The 17,046-nt window shown below is 50.0% G+C and overlaps 1 protein-coding gene across 1 annotated transcript in view; it reads right to left on the reverse strand.

The window, feature by feature from the left end:
- LOC147897552 (uncharacterized) overlaps nucleotides 1–17,046 on the reverse strand; it is a 303,051-nt gene that overhangs the window by 83,575 nt on the left and 202,430 nt on the right. The window contains exons 10-11 of the mRNA XM_087380043.1: nucleotides 1,500–1,640; nucleotides 1,159–1,362 (exon numbers count right to left, since the gene is read on the reverse strand). Of these exons, the coding sequence (XP_087236169.1) occupies nucleotides 1,159–1,362; nucleotides 1,500–1,640 (345 nt within the window). The remainder of the gene's footprint in view (nucleotides 1–1,158; nucleotides 1,363–1,499; nucleotides 1,641–17,046) is intronic.

Genomic DNA, 17,046 nt, shown 5'->3' on the forward strand with positions numbered 1-17,046 from the left:
AACCTGACGCACCTAGCTGGTGACGAGTCACTAGAACCTTCTAGCACACCTACACTCACACACTCCTTGCATAGGACTCCAAGCCCATAGGCATACACACACACACATCAATTTGCCCCTTCATTCCTCAGCAGTAGTACATGGGATGCTCCATGGCTTGCCCACCATCATGTGGCAACACACATGGCCCCAACCTGTGACTCACTCTTAGGATTCTTGGTTTACAACTAGGACATAGACAATGACTATGTATGAAAAGCCCAATGATTCCAACAAGGAAAGAATCTCAAAAGATTAACAATCATTTAAGGATGGACTATCCATGGCAGAGAACCATTATTGACCTCACACACACATAACTTAGAAAACATACGGATCCTCACCCTTGTCAGAATTGACTTGGGTGTTGTAAGCAGTGACAGCTTTAACATTCTCTGGTTCTTCTTCTTCTTCAGTCTTTGCTTCCTCAACAAGATTGGCTGAACATCTCTTCGTGGCATAACATTCCTTTTCAAAGTGTCCAGGTTTGCCACAAAAGTTACACTTCATTTTGCTCTTTCCCTTGAAGTGGCTTTTGGCCAAATATGCCCCTTCTTTGTAATATGCCCTTTCTTTGTAATCACTTCTTTGTTTGATCTTTCTTTCCTCTCCCAAGAGGAAAGCTTCAATTTCTACCAGACTTGTCTCTGGTATATTGGTGAGTGTGGTTACAATAGTGCCATATTCTTCAGTGAGACTTCTAAGTAAGATGGCAACTACAATATCTTCATCAAGATTAAAGAGAGGGAAAACTAGGGACTGAGAGGGTGAAAGAAAGGGGCTGAGAGGGGAGAGAAAGGGGCTGAGAGGGGAAAGTTAGGGGCTGAGGGGGTGAAAGGAAGGGACTGATATGAGAGGAGAGGAATCAAGCTCTTGGGGCCAGGATGCCCGAGATTGCAGCTAAAGAAGAAGCAACAAAAACATGGCAAGAAAATGGTACTATTCATCTTATGCAATCTTGTCCAATTCTTATAGGGCAAGATTGGAAGTAGTAAAACATTTAAGACCTCTTTTCTTATAATTTCATGATGTGTGTAGCTCATATGAGCTTGATATCTAATAAACTTACTCAACAATAGGGATTAATGTTTCATAAAACGTATATGTGTGTACAAGTACCTCAATATACATGGAAAGGGTTTGATACATTGAGCTGTTTTCATAGATAGGGCCACATTGTCCACTACTCCTTTGCATGAGAGTTGCTGAAGCAGGTAAACTGCAAAGTATGAGTGCAAGTAATAGTAGGCCATGAGTAAAATTGGAAGTTCGAGACGCACTATACGGCCTCTGGAATGGTTCATAGTTCTTTTTCAATGAAAACTGTCATGCAGACTCCCAAAAAAAAGGACTTCAGTATTGTTTTCCACTTTCAAGAAATCAACTAGTGAAAACAGTGAAAAAACCAAAGGATTCTGAAAAGAAACAAAAAACGAAGAAGAGAAAATGAACTTGTATACCTTCATGTACGAGAACGTGATCAAGTTGCATAAAAGACCAAGTATTGGGGCTACCGGACTGAAGTAAGACCCAATCCATACAAGAGCTTCAAGGTAGACAATGTCAATTACCATATTCTCAATTTCCAATTGTCTCTTAGCCTGTTTCAATATGTTCAAATTAATTTTCATTCAAGAGAGCACAAAATTTGCTTTAGACAATGTCAATTACCATATTCTCAATTGCCAATTGTCTCTTAGCCTGTTTCATATGTTCAAATTAATTGTCATTCAAGAGAGCACAAAATTTGCTCATCAAGAAGGAAAGGAAAACAATTTTAAAGGAGCTCTTATGCATCCCAGGAATATTATAAGCATGTAATTTCATAATATTTAGACTTCACAGCCACGTAGGTACGTACTGGTGGAGTCAAAGGAAACAGATTTCAGGTTTCTAGATCCGTTGGATAGGTATATCCGCTTTCATCCTATTCTATATCGTTTTGTGGCTCTGAGGCAATGAGTCTCTTTCTCAGATCTCAGTCCATGATTATTGGCTTTAGACCCCCTATCAGGCAGGAGGAGAAATTGCTAGACAGTGAATAGGCTAATTGATACTACAGTTTACTTAGATTCCTCACCTCAGACTCTTACCTGTTTTTCAGGATGGCCTTCGATTTTTTTGTCTTGCAGCAAGAAACAAGACTAATTTGTGCCAATGATGTGTCTCAACCTGATTGGGGAGCTGACATTGGTTTTACTTGGATACAAAGAGGTATTTCGGTTGTATACTTAGGCTGTCAAGTTGGCATTGACATTTACCCCATGTAATAGTTTGCTCCATTTTTGGAGAATATTATGAGGATTCTTCTCGTTTGTAGGCTGGATCTTGCCTCTAGAATGGTGGTAGTCAATGAGGAGCACTTAGCTACTACTTCATTTGTTTGTTCATGCTGGTGCCAATCACAAGACTGCATTTCACCACTTAACATGCCTATCAAAATTTTTCCTGATGAGTGGAGTTTGATATATTTTTTTGCAAAGAAAGGAAGCTTCTATTAATGCTTGAAAAACTTTATGCAAAACAGCGGCCCCACGGGGGCTAACAGCCAGGTGGGGGGACTATACAACCATTGAATCCCTCACAGAGTGAAAATGTAGAAAACTCCTACAGGCTAAGCCTTGCAGAAACGTGCGCACCTCGTGGCAGTCGCCCTAGAGCCCAGGGTCCCACGCTCCCAAGTGGAGCGCAGGGTGTAGATGATATTTAGATGATGATATTTAGATGGCGACCAATGTAGCCGAGGGTGGAACCGAATGCTCACCCATCACCAAACTACAACAAGCAACAAAAATGTTCCATGCCATGATACTGGCTACTACCTCCCACACGCTATCCTCCAGAGGTGAATGAGGATCCGGGCTATCAAGACGGACCGCCTCATGGAGCTCTATCCTTTGAATGCTTTGACCTTGTAACCGGTAAGCTGGATAGACCTCATCAATATGGAACCCGTGACCTCCCTCAGTCAACCAGGCCACCATCCTCCAGGTGTAGCCCCTTCGAAGACTCTCCATGTGAGTCATAATCCTAAGGGTTACTAGAGTTTGATATTATCTAGTAATCGCTTCCAAAACATTTCCTTTTTCTAGTTCACAAAAAAAAATAAAATCTAGAGGAGTCCATTGGGAAGGAAAAGACCATCTAGAGAAGCCCATCTTTATTTTCAAAGAAAAGACTTCTATTAATTATGAGAGTAATTCTAAGAGAAAAGCTCAAGGGAGGAGCACATCATGCAAGGCATAAGGAAAAACGACACCCTAATAGGGCAAAATCAAGCTCCCGGTCTGTGATAGCTGAGCTGCTGCTCCTCCCCGCTCCCTTGCTGCACCCTCTCTCTCAGCCCGTCCCTCCCTCTCTCCCTTGCCCTCATCCCCTCCCCCTCCCTCATCCCCTCCCTCCCTTCTCCTCCTCCCCCTTCAGCCCGCCCCCTTCCCTTCAGCCCGCTCCCTCTCCTCCCCCTCTCAGCCTGTGCCTCCGCCCCCTCCCTGCCTCTCAGCCCGCCCCTTCCTCTCCCTCTCAGCCTGCACCGCCCCCTCCCTGCCTCTCCGCCTCTCCCTCTCCTCTTCCTCTCAGCCTGCGCCGCCCCCTCCCTTCCTCTCAGCCCGCCCCTCCCTGCCCCTCCCTCTCCTTCCTCTCCCTCTCTCTCTCTCTCTCTCTCCCTCACCCGCTCAGCCCCCTCTCCCTCACCCGCTCAGCCCCCTCTCCCCTCACCGCTCAGCCCCCTCTCCCCTCACCCGCTCAGCCCCCTCTCCCCCACCCGCTCAGCCCCCTCCCTCACCGCTCAGCCCCCTCCCTCACCCGCTCAGCCCCCTCTCCCCTCACCGCTCAGCCCCCTCTCCCCTCACCCGCTCAGCCGCCCCCTCCCTCACCCGCTCAGCCCCCTCTCCCTCACCCGCTCAGCCCCCTCTCCCCCTCTCCCCTCACCCGCTCAGCCCCCTCTCCCCTCACCACTCAGCCCCCTCTCCCCTCACCCGCTCAGCCTCCCCCTCCCTCACCCGCTCAGCCCCCCCCCTCTCCCCTCACCCGCTCAGCCCCCTCTCCCTCACCCGCTAAGCCCCCTCTCCCTCACCGCTCAGCCCCCTCTCCCCTCACCCGCTCAGCCCCCTCTCCCCTCACCGCTCAGCCCCCTCTCCCCTCACCCGCTCAGCCTCCCCCTCCCTCACCCGCTCAGCCCCCCCCCCTCTCCCCTCACCACTCAGCCCCCTCTCCCCGCTCAGTCCCCCCTCCCTCACCCGCTCAGCCTCCCCCTCCCGCTCAGCCTCTCCGCCTCAGCCCGCCCCTCACCCGCTCAGCCCCTCCCCCTCCGCCTCAGCCTCTCTCTCTCTCCAAGCCTCAGCCCCGCAAGCCCACTCCCTCCCTGCGCAAGCCTCTGTTGGAAGGGAAGGGGGTTTAAGGAAAGTCTTAAACTCCTCTCCCCCCCCGTGTGAATAGACCTACAGCAAGTGTCCTTAAAATGCAGGAAACAGAAAACAGAGTAAAAAGGGGCAAAAAGAGGCAGTTTTGAGGGCAAGAAGAGGCAGTTTTGAGAGCAGAGAATTCAGCAGCTCCACCATGGCCCTCAGAGGCAGTTTTGAGCAGAGAATTCAGCACTTCCAGGAGTAAGGAGATGCCACAAACAAGGAGCTCCACCATGGCCCTCCAAGGAGCAAAAGTAGAGAAAGATAAAAGCATAGGCAGCAGTACAAGAGCCGAAGAGGCAAGTTCTTCTTTACCCTTAACATCTCCTTCCCCACCACCTCCAACGACCTCCCTTGCCTCCACCCCAACCCTTTCCTACCCACCTACTTTACTCAATCCTCCTGTGGCTCCGACCCCATCTCCTTTACTTCCATCTCCCCCATCACTTCCGGTTACCTCCCTTGCCTCAATCCCAACCCTTTCCTACCCACCTCCTCTACTCAATCCTCCTCCCCCTCCTTCAGTTTCACCTCCTCCTCTTGCTCCTGTTCATTCCTCCCTAGCCCTTTCCCTTGCTTATTCCTCCCCTCTCCTAGTCCCTACCCATCCTCTTCCTTCCTCTTCCTCCCCTCCCCTAGTCCCTACCCATCCTCTTCCTTCCTCTTCCTCCCCTTCCCTAGTCCCTACCCATCCTCTTCCTTCCTCTTCCTCTCCTTCCCTATTCCCTACCCAGCCTCTTCCCTCCTCTTCTTCCCCTCCCCTAGTCCCTACCCAGCTTCTTCCCACCTCTCCCCACCGACCCTCCCTTTCAGCCCCTTCCTCCCCTAGTGTAGGCTCTTCTTCGGTCCCTGACTCCCTACTTCCTTCTACCGGATCTCTCTCTTCAGGACCTCCATTTTCTGCACCCCTCCTTTACTCACCTTCTTACCCTCTTACCCCCTCATCCTTGTACCCCCTCTCCCCTTCACCCTCCACAGCGGAAGCAGTCCTGGCAGATAATCTGCGCTTGAGAGATTTAGTTATGCAGTGCATGGAGACTTGCAGACGTCAGGGCGCTGCGATTCAGTCTCTCACAGCACAGATACACACACTGACTGATCAGCTATCGACAGTTGAGAGTCATAGATCTGATCAGGACTCCCATATTCGCCAGCTTCATACCAGAGATATTGATCGGGACATCCAGTTACGGACACATGCTGAGCGCATAGTGCAGCTGGAGGCACGCATTCAGGAGCATGTTGTGGCATGCGATGATCGCCTCCAGCAGCTGCATGTAGCTCCTCCAGCTAGTGCAGCAGTTGAGGAGAGGTTGGCCACATTGCAGACAGAGGTACAGAAGACCTCAGAGTGGGTGGACGTTGTGCGTAGAGCCCCACAGGCCCAGCAGACCACAGTCTCTGAGACTATTGCCGAGAGTCAGTGGCGAGCTCAGAAGGCCCTCAACATCCGCATCCGCGGAGTTGAGCGATCAGATACGAGATCAGCCATGGATCAGGCGACAGATTTCATATTTGGGACACTCGGAGTTCAGGATCATGGCATAGTAGCTGCATATCGAGTGGGCCGGGATCCAGCACGGCAGCAGCCACTTATCATCAGATTCAAGGATGCTGAGGCCCGTCTCGCAGTATTACGAAGGAGATCCAGATTGAGGGACCATCCACAGATTCACATGGATGAGGACCTTACAGCTCTTCAGTGGGAGGAGCATAGACGTCTCATTGCATAGAGGGATGTTGCCCGTCGTGAGGGCAAGTGGGCCGTGATCAGAGAGGGCAGAATTTTGATAGGAGCTATGCGATCTAGACCGGCTGGAGCCCACAGTTGACGACACGAGGCCTATGGGACACGTAGTCTGCCAGATAGCTTGAGTTTCGTAGTTTGGAACTGTAATGGTTCCCTCACAGCTCAGCCTGGCAACTTACGAGAGGCCTTTTTTGATCAGGACATCGTCTTCTTTATAGAGACCCATGAGAGCCCAGAGAGAGGCTTGCCGCAGGTGACAGGGTATGCCTGGGAGTCTGTCTTTCGACAGCAGACTAGACGATCAGGAGGAGTCAGAGGATCTGGCGGTGTGGTAGTTCTTTATAGAGAGCATCTCAGATCGATACTCACAGTCATGAGGAGAGACCATCGGGCCAGATATCTTTGGGTACGGATCAGGAGACCCCCCCTGAGAGACTTGTTTATTGCAGTATGCTACTTTCCCCCGAGACAGTCTCGTTATGCCTCAGATGGACCAGGACAGTCACCTTTTGAGGATTTGTCAGCCGATGTATTGGAGTACTCACACCGCGGAGAGGTCATCCTTTTAGGAGACTTCAACGCGAGGACATCAGACAAACAGGCAGAGATTTTGGACTTTGCTGAGGATCCAGTCTTAGTTCCAGCTGCCCCAGATGAGAGTTTTCCACGCTTATCTTCAGATAGAGGGGTAGAGGTGACAGATCAGGGACATCGCCTATTGGAGCTTCTCTCATCGCACGGCATGGTCATTTATAATGGACTTCGACAGTGGCCGCATTCATCCACAGCCACATGTTTTCCCTTCGCGGGTGGTGGTACGAGCGTCATTGATTACGTCTTGGGTCCCCCGACTTTAATCCCTTTTGTACATAACCTCACAGTCGACCCTTTTATGCCTTCAGCCGATCATGCACGTCTGCACTTTATTCTTACCCAGATTCCTCATGCCCCCCCTTCTAGACATCATGAGCGTCAGCCATACTATGAGGTTCATTTTGACCACCAGTTTGATGATATTTATAGCCAACACCTGAGTGGTCTTCTCCGTCCATACATTCTCGATGCCCTACCCTCCACACAGGATCGGTGGGACCTTGTACATACCTCCATCATCTCGGCAGCCCACAAGTCCTTCCCCGTCACTTGCCACACATCCAGTCCTCCACCAGTCGGTCTTGTGCCTTGTAATGGATGGTATGATGAGGAGTGTAAAGAACTCCGCAGGAAGCTTCGCCTTGAGACACAGGAGAAGTCTCCCCTCCTCATTGAGACCAAGAAGAGTTACAAGCGTTTGGTGCGACGCAAAAAGTGCCAATTTCTAGCCCGGAATGAGGAGCTGAGAAGTTTACTTTTCAGCTGTGATTAAGGAATTCTGGAAGAATTCCTTCGCTTGAAATCTCAAACTCCTCTTACAGACCCGCAGGTTTGGCTTGCCTATACTTCCACTTTATATGATATTCCAGACCAGCCACAGATCGACTTATCCCATGTGCCTAGACCCACCTCCTCTGCCTTATTCTCATCCAATAGTGTCCGAGCAGCAGCTCATCGTTTGAAGACTGGGAGAGCTAAGGACCATGATGGATTGCAAGCAGAGTATGTAATCCATGGGATTGATGCCCTTAGCTACAGTCCTCTCCCATCTTTTTAACGAGTCCATTTGTACAGGTCTTCCACCTAGTTGGCTAGAAAATACTATAGTACCCATACACAAGTCAGGGGATCCTTTGGAGGCGTCGAACTACAGGACCATTATGATTGGCCATGTCATGGCCAAGATTTATGCGACCATTCTAAAAGGACATATAAATGACCATGCCGAGGCGACAGGCATGAGAGCTAGAGGACAGGCAGGATTTCGTGCAGAGCACTCGACTCTACCATGTTGCAACAGCTCAAGAAGGATGTAGAGATTGAATGCTCTACCACGTTGCTAGCACGCATCTTTGGGTCTCACCCCTCCATATCCCAAGCCAGAGACTGGATGCTTGCGGCTCTCCCCCCAAACCTCACTCCACGATTGTTAAATGTTCGTCTTCTGGGACGAGGTTTTTTCCAGGTTGTTTTTGACACTCCAGAGGGTGCGAGCACTGTGCTCAAAGCTGAGTTTTTACACTTGGGACACAGGAAGATCTTCTTTGAAGCCTTTCATATTGGTTTCGACCCAGTGGAGGCAGATAAGAAAATCTTTTCGCTCTTCATCAGATTTCCCGGGCTTCCCCAGGTTTACCATCGACTTCTTTCTGTTATTGGGGAGCATTTTGGCGTGGTTGCTGAGATCCCAATCCTCCTTGGGTTGCCATTGACTACAGCAGAGGCAACCAAGGCTGAAGGGGTACCTAGAGTTAGGGTCCTCTGTAAGGATCCTAACCTCAAGATGGACCATGTTATGATCCAGCGCCTGGATGGTTCCTTTTTTTGCCAGAGAGTAGAGATTTCTAGCAGACAGGACCAGTGCAGAATATGCAGGACCATTGGACACCTTGCCAGGGATTGCCCCAGGAAGAAGAAAAGGCCCAAGAAGCCCTCTGGTATAGCTACCGCCCCATGGCCTCGATAGGGGGGTGGTAGAGGTCTAGCACTTGCTCCTCGACCTCGACAGAGGGGTGGTAAAGGTCCAGCACCTGCTCCTTGGCCTTCGCGTGGCGGTCCTCTTCAGGATGGTGGTGGTACAGGTCCAGCACCTGCTCCTCGGCCTCGACAGGGGGGTGTTACAGGTCCATCACCTGCTCCTCGATCCCCACCTATCTCAGGGGCACGCGACACTCTCCAGTGGGTTCTGGCACGTGTGCAGATCCCTCCTTCAGTTCACGAGGGTACATTAGTGGACTCTGCTTCACCTCGAGCTGTCCCTCTAGTCTCACCTCGCACAGTCCGAGACACTGAAGCTTCGAGCTCTTCCCCGGTTGCAGCTTCTTCCCTAGAACCAGCGGTGCCAGACACTCTTCTTGAGGCAGTAGAGGTCTCCGCGGTTGGGCAGACACAGGATAGAGAGTAGTCTTCACTTCCTCCCTTGGATAGGAGGAAGGGGATGGTTTATACTATTGATCCTCTTCCCTCAGAAGGGATCCTTCGCACTCCGGTGTCTGGCTTGCTTCACAGGAACTCATTTTCAGCCCTGGCAGATGGTTCAGATTTCCAAGAGGAGGAGTTTGTGCCTGCTACTTTTGGGGAGCCAGTGATTGGGTTTCCTGTTGACAGGGCTTCTTCTTCAGGTGGCAGGGTTCTTTCCCCTGTTGATTTTTCGCCACTTGGTTTCATTCCTCCCTCCTCGAGCAGGAGGTCGTCCCCTGTTGAGGGGTTTGTTTCCGCCACTAGGTCGGGTAAGGTGTTCCACTCTACATCCTCCCGTCAATGAGGATTATTAGTTGGAACATACAGGGCCTAGGTGGCGTCCCACATCACCGCCGTAGACAGCTGATCCGGGATCAGCTTCATCCAGGTGTTACTGGGGGTTCCATTGATATCTTATTTATTCAAGAGCACAAACTGGATCCTAGAGATTGTGCCAAGTCAGGCAAGTTGCTTTCTGGCGATACTTTTTGGTCGCTTGCCTTGGGCACCAGGGGGGGCACTTCTATTTCAGTTTCGCAATCGGTTCTCCCCTTAGTTGTTGGACACAGAGTCATTATTCCCTCTAGAGCTCAGTGGATTATTCTTTTGATTGGAGGGCGTAAGGTTGGTTTCCTTCACCTGTATGCCTCCAACATTGGAGGGGAATGTGCCCTTATGTGGAAGGATTTGCTCTCCTGGGCCCCCATTGTGGATTCATGGGTGATTGGAGGTGACTTTAACATGGTTGAGTTAGCGTCAGACAAAAAAGGGGGTAGAGAAGGCGGACTCTACTCTTTAGAGAGAGCAGCTTGGGATGCCTTCCTTTTTCAATTCTGTGGCAGAGATACTTCGTTGGACGATGCCTTTCTTATTCAGCCATAGTCCATCCTGTTCTCTTGGTCGAACAGGAGGCAGCAGATGCCTATTCATGCACGCATTGACAGATTCTATGTAGATGATTGCGCACTAGACAGAGGTGGATCGGTATGCATTGCTTCTGGGGTTTCCACTTCAGACCACTTGCCTGTTGTGTTGGCTATCTCAGAGCCTCACTTGAGAGGCCGGTCTGCCATCATCAGGATTCCAGATGCCTTTTACACAGAGGAGGACCTTACAGAGGCAGCCCTGCAGATATGGGTTTCTCATGTCCAGGGTGGGCAGCCATATCCATCACATGTAGCTGCTGCCCTTTCTGGTATTAGCAACTTCTAGCGCTCAGTTGCTTGTACCAGGAGACGAGATATTCTCAGACATGAGATTGGTGTTTGCTAGTAGCTGGCAGCTTTGCAGAGGGAAGAGCAAAAACGGCCTTCAGATGCTTGGATTCAGGAGCGCCTTGCTGCAGCAAGGGCTCATCAGATATTGCTTGATCAGAGAGCAGAGTATGCCTTTCATGCACGGGAGTCCTTCTGGATTCAGATGGGTGGTAGAGTCAATAAACACTTTTTCTCTACTCTTGGCCCTAGACATAGTAGAGAGAGTGTATCCCACCTTATTGGCTCACATGGGGTTTTACAGACAGAGCCTGATGATGTCTTACGCATAGCTTCAGATTTCTATGCCACCCTTCTTACTGCTGATCCTGAGACACATGATAGAGAGGATGCTAGATAGGCTATTTGGCAGAGCATCGCTGTGTTGGTGAATCCGGGTATGCATGTTTTGCTCGATGCACCTTTCACCAACACAGAGTTCAGGACTGCACTTTCAGCCCTTCACAAGGGCAAGTGCCTAGGTTCGGATGGCCTCACCCCGTCTTTTTTCATTGCATTTTGGGATATGATTGGAGACTAACTAACTTCAGCCCTGCAGGCCATTTGGGACTTTGGCGAGATGCCTGGGTTGCTTACAGAGGGTCTCATTCACCTTATCCCGAAAGGAGGTTGCAGAAATTTAGTGTCCCGGTGGAGACCTATCACACTTCTGGGGACTTGTTACAAGATTTTGGCCAAGGCAATCAGCCTCCGATTGCAGCCCCTTTTCCCTGATCTTATTCATGACACTCAGACGGGATTTGTGCATGGCAGAAGCATTTTTTATAACATTTTATCTTTCTGGGAAGCTTTAGAGTGGGCCATGCAGAGTGGCCAGAATGTAGCCATTCTACTTTTGGATTTTGAGAAAGCTTATGACAGAGTAGATTGGGGTTTTTCTACGCTTTGGCTTTACTGATGCTTGGATCAGAGGTGTTTCCTCTTTGTACAGATCAGCCCACAGCCAGGTACTTATTGGTGGGGTGAGGGGTGAGAGATTTCAGATTTCGAGATCAGTCCGTCAGGGATGCCCCCTTGCTCCTTTCCTTTTTTTGTTCCTGGCCGAAGCTATGAGTATCTATGTTAGATCTCAAGCTGACATCTTTGGGCTGAGACTTCCCATCAGAAGGGAAGAGGAGCTCCTTGACAGTGAGTTGGCAGATGACACAGCAGTTTACTTGGATGCCACTCCGCAGACGCTCACTTCTTTCAGGACAGCATTGGATTTATTTTGCTTGGCGGCAGGGGCGTAGATAAATTGGCATAAATCCAATGGCTTTTGGATCAGTGATGAGGACACTCCAGTTTGGGGGCTTGACATAGGATTCACTTGGGTTCAGAGGGGTGTGCCTATCAGGTATTTGGGCTGCCAGGTCGGCTTGGATATTTCTTCCACACAGCAGTTTGCTCCTGTTTTGGAGAGCATCAGGAGGAAGCTTCTTTTTTGGAGCTCAGCAAAGTTGGATCTTGCCTCTAGAGTTGTGGTGGTCAACCAGGTCCTCTTGGCCACGGCCTGGTTTGTTTGTTCATGCTGGTGCTGTTCTAGGGACTGCATCATTCAGCTCAGAAGACCGATCAAAAATTTTCTTTGAAGTGGGCTTGATGGCACAGCAGATGCCTTAGCCAGGGTGGCTTGGGAGACCCTCATCCTGCCTACACAGGAAGGGGGTCTCAATATTATTGATCCAAATTTACAGTGCAGAGCTTTACTTTGCAAGATGGTGGTGCGGGAACTTATGCCAGGGCAGGAACCGTGGAAGGACTTTGTTATTAGTAGCATACAGAGGTGCACACCTTCTTCAGGAGGAGACTAGAGGAGCAGTGTTAGATGGATCTTCACCACAACACACCTCAGATCACCTTCGTCCCCTCTCATGGTTGCCATTCTGAAAGCTTGGGCCAGTTTCAGAAGCACTCTTCGGAGGATTCCTCCTTCCTCTCGTGAAGAGATTGTTAGGCAACCCATCATGTGGAATGACAGTATTTTAGATGATCATGGAAGACCACTGGGTGCCTCACTCTACATGCAGTGGTCCAGGTGGGAGAGGGGACCTGCATCATCTATGGGGTCTTGGAAAGCTTTCTGCAGGCTTCCAGAGGAGACCAAATCAAGGTTGACAGGACATCTCAGAGGGAGTGCAGGGAGGATCTTGCAGATTGAGGCAGCCCTTCCAGAGGTTTGGGTAGACATAGATGATATGCCACTCACTTCCTCCACTTGGGCAGGTACTTTTACGAGAGGCGGTGTTCCGCTTCAGGTTTTGGCCTTTCGAGATGCACAGGAGGTTGCTTTAGTTTTTAGTGTCCAGAATCGTGGCAGATTGCTCAGGTCTACAGAGGACATCTTGCTTGAGTCTGCTTTTCAGCCTATCACGGTTGTAGGTCTTTTGGTGCAGCGATTAGATTCAGAGTGGTTCCTAGACCCAGACCCCCCGGCTACTCTCCACCGGGTCTTGGAGGCTCTGGCTCTATGGGGGAGTTCCCATCAGGTATTTGCAGTGGGACCCTGGAGAGTGGGAGTGGATTGACGCAGGGCATCGAGAGAAGAGCATCCCCGTCTTTTGTTACACGGTCAGTAATGCGAGGAGATTTCAGCTCAGTAGTAGAGGTTGGAGACCTTCCAGAGTTCCTCATAGGGAGACATTTGATATCACTATGGATCTGCAGAGGTGCTTCTGGAGGAGACTCTGGAAATCCCACAGGGATAGAAAGATCACTATCTTCTTTTGGCTCTCTATCCATGGTGGGATTGCAGTGAACCTTTGGAGGTCCAGGTTCGGAGCCGACCCTACTTGCCCTCGCTGCCTCTCTGCTTCGGAGACTATTCAGCATTGCTTATGGGATTGCAGACAAGCGAGGATGATTTGGATGGGGGTAGGCAGAATTTTCATTCACTTTGGCCACTCCCCATTCTTTATGACATGGGGCTCAGTGGCTTGGCTTTCTCTTACAGGCCCTTAGGTATTCTATGAGAGATTTGACTGCTCTCGGGCCATTTCGGTTGGATGTCATCAGACTGAGTCCTGTTCATTGGATGTGGTACCACTTCTTCCTTTTACAGATGTACATGCCTCTTGGGAGATTCTAGCGAGCATAGCATCCTGGCATATCTGGAGAACCAGATGCACATAGGCTTTGGAGGGTACTCAGGTTCATCCCTCGCACACATTAGCTAGTATCTGGATAGACACCGTACATACTTTGATGGCCATATGGACGGGTATGCAGGGAGACTCTCGTGCAGCCTCTGCTAGGAGGGCTTCTTTCTTCAGGGAATGGAAGGATTCTCCTTTCTTCTCTGAGACTACTACAGGGTTGAGGTGGCACTTTCAGCCTCAGCCTTGGTTGTTTTCCACCTCACTCTGAGGGGGTTTTTTAATTTATCCTCATGATTTCATGATGTATTCCGCTTTTTTTTTTCCAAGAAAAAGACTTCTATTAAGTAGGAGAAAAAACCCGCGAGAGCAAGCTCAAAGCGAAATACATCATGAAATCATAAGGATAAATAAAAAACTCCCTCAGAGTGAGGTGGAAAACAACCAAGGCTGAGGCTGAAAGTGCCACCTCAACCCTGTAGTAGTTTCAGAGAAGAAAGGAGAATCCTTCCATTCCCTAAAGAAAGAAGCCCTCCTAGCTGAGCCTGCACGGGAGTCTCCCTGCATACCCGTCCATACGGCCATCAAAGTATGTACGATGTCTGTCCAGATACTAGCCAATGTGTGCGAGGGATGAACCTGAGTACCCTCCAAAGCCTCTGTGCATCTGGCTCTTTAGATATGCCAGGATGCTATGCTCGCTAGAATCTCCCAAGAAGTATCCACAGAGGCATGTACAGCTGTAATAGGAAGGTGTGGTACCACATCCAACGAACAGGACTCAATCCGATGACGTCGAACCGAAATGGCCCGAGAGGAGTCAACTCTCTCATAGAAAACCTGAGGTCCTGTAAGAGAAAGCCAAGCCACCGAGCCCCATGTCATAAAAAATGGAGAATGGGCAAAGTGACTGAAAATCCTGGCTACCCCCATCCAAATCATCCTCGCCTGCCTACAATCCCATAAGCAATGCTAAATAGACTCCGAAGCAGAAAGGCATCGAGGGCATGTAGGGTCGGCTCCGAACCTGGACCTCCAAAGGTTCACTGCAATCCCTCCATGGATAGAAAGCCAAAAGAAGATAGTGATCTTTCTATTCCTGTGGGATTTCCAGAGTCTCCTCCAGAAGCACCTCTGCAGATCCGCAGTAATATCAAAAGTCTCCGAATGAGGAACTCTGGAGGGTCTCCAACCTCTACTACTGAGCTGATATCTCCTGGCAATACTGACCGTGTAACGAAAGAACGGGATTCTCTCGATGCCCTGCGTCAATCCACTCCCACTCTCCGGGGTCCCATTGCAAATACCTGATGGGAACTCCCCCATAGAGCCAGAGCCTCCAAGACCCGGTGGAGAGTAGCCGGGGGTCTGGGTCTACGAACCACTCTGAATCTGATCCCTGCATCAAAAGACCTACAACCTTGATAGGCTGAAAAGCAGACTCAAGCAAGATGTCCTCTGTGGACCTGAGCAATTTGCCACCATCCTGGACACTAAAAACCAAAGCATCCTCCTGTGCATCTCGAAAGGCCAAAACCTGAAGCAGAACCCCGCCTCTCGAAAAAGTACCTGCCCAAGTGGAGGAAGTGAGTGGCATATCATCTGTGTCTACCCAAACCTCTGGAAGGGCTGCCTCAATCTGCAAGATCCTCCCTGCACTCCCTCTGAGATGTCCTGTCAACCTTGATTTGGTCTCCTCTAGAAGCCTGCGGAAAGCTTTCCAAGACCCCATAGAAGATGCAGGTCCCCTCTCCCACCTAGACCACTGCATGTAGAGTGAGGCACCCAGTGGTCTTCCATGATCATCTAAAATACTGTCATTCTACATGATGGGTTGCCTATCAATCTCTTCCCGAGAGGAAGGAGGAATCCTCCAAAGAGTGCTTCTGAAACTGGCCCAAGCTTTCAGAATGGCAACCATAAGAGGGGACGAAGGTGATCTGAGGTGTGCTGTGGGGAAGATCCATCTAACACTGCTCATCCAGTCTCCTCCTGAAGAAGGTGTGCACCTCTGTATGCTGCTGATAAGAAAGTCCTTCCACGGTTCCTGCCCTGGCATAAGTCCCTGCACCACCATCTTGCAAAGTAAAGCTCTGCACTGTAAATCTGGATTAATAATATTGAGACCCCCTTCCTGTGAGTTTCTGATCGGGGTCTTCTGAGCTGAATAATGCAGTCCCTAGAACGGCACCAACATGAACAAACAAACCAGGCTGTGGCCAAGAGGACCTGGTTGACCACCACAACTCTAGAGGCAAGATCCAGCTTGGTTGAGCTCCAAAAAAGAAGCTTCCTTCTGATGCTCTCCAAAACGGGAGCAAACTGCTGCATGGTAGAAATATCCAAGCCGACCTGGCAGCCCAAATACCTGATAGGCTCACCCCTCTGAACCCAAGTGAATCCTATGTATTCCGCTTTGAGCTTGCTCTCGCGGGTTTTTTCTCTTACTTAATAGAAGTCTCTTTCTTGAAAAAAAAAAAAAATCAAACTCCCATAATAAGAGAGCTAGGAAAAATCCAAGGTTGAGGCTGAAAATGCCACCTCACCCTGGCCAAGGACTCCGAGAAGACAAGGACTTAGTCCACTCCCTGAGGACGACTGTCCTCTTGGTAGGGGCTTCTCAAGAAGACCCTTGCATGTTACTTCTGATTGACAGACATAAGGTTGGTTTCCTCAACCTCTATGCTCCGAACAACAGAGGGGACCGTGTTCTATTTTGGAAAGAGCTGCTCTCGTGGGCTGACGTTGCGGATTCGTGGATTATTGGAGGTGACTTCAACATGGTTGAGGCACCTTTTGATAAGAAAGGGGGCAGAGAAGGTGGTATCCACTCCCTCGAGAGAGCAGCCTGGGATGCCTTCTTGTTCAGGTTCAGTGACAGAGATGTTTGGTCAGATGATGCATTTCTTATTCAGTCTCAGTCACTTTTGTTTCCCTGGTCGAACCATAGGGTACAGATGCCTATCCATGCTCGGATTGACAGATTCTATGTGGGCGACTGGGCTCTTGATAGAGGGGGGACAGTTTGCATTGCACTTGGTGTTTCCACTTCAGACCATTTTCCAGTAGTTTTGTCCATCTCAGAGCCTCATCTGAGAGGACGGTCTCACAGTATCAGGATCCCCGATGCCTTATACACGGATGAGACTCTCACAGAGGCAGTGTTGGAGATCTGGGTTTCTCACATGCAGGGGGGGTGGCCGGTCCTTCACATGTGGCCATAGCACTTGCCAGTATCAGCGACTTTTATCACTCCGTTGCTAGTGCTCGACGAGGTGAGGTACTCACACGGGAGATTGGTATCCGCCGGCAGTTGGCAGCCTTACAGAGGGAGGAGTAGAGACGACCATCAGATGCTTGGATACAGGAGCGCCTTGCTATGGCAAGGGCTCACTTGCAGACTTTGCTTGATCAGAGAGCAGGGTATGCCTTCCATGCACGGAAGTCCTTTTGGA

Source organism: Dipteris shenzhenensis, chromosome 10 (genome assembly GCF_047967505.1).
Source record: "Dipteris shenzhenensis isolate YYH24624 ecotype China chromosome 10, Dip_SZ_1.0, whole genome shotgun sequence".
Taxonomy (NCBI): Eukaryota; Viridiplantae; Streptophyta; class Polypodiopsida; order Gleicheniales; family Dipteridaceae; genus Dipteris; species Dipteris shenzhenensis.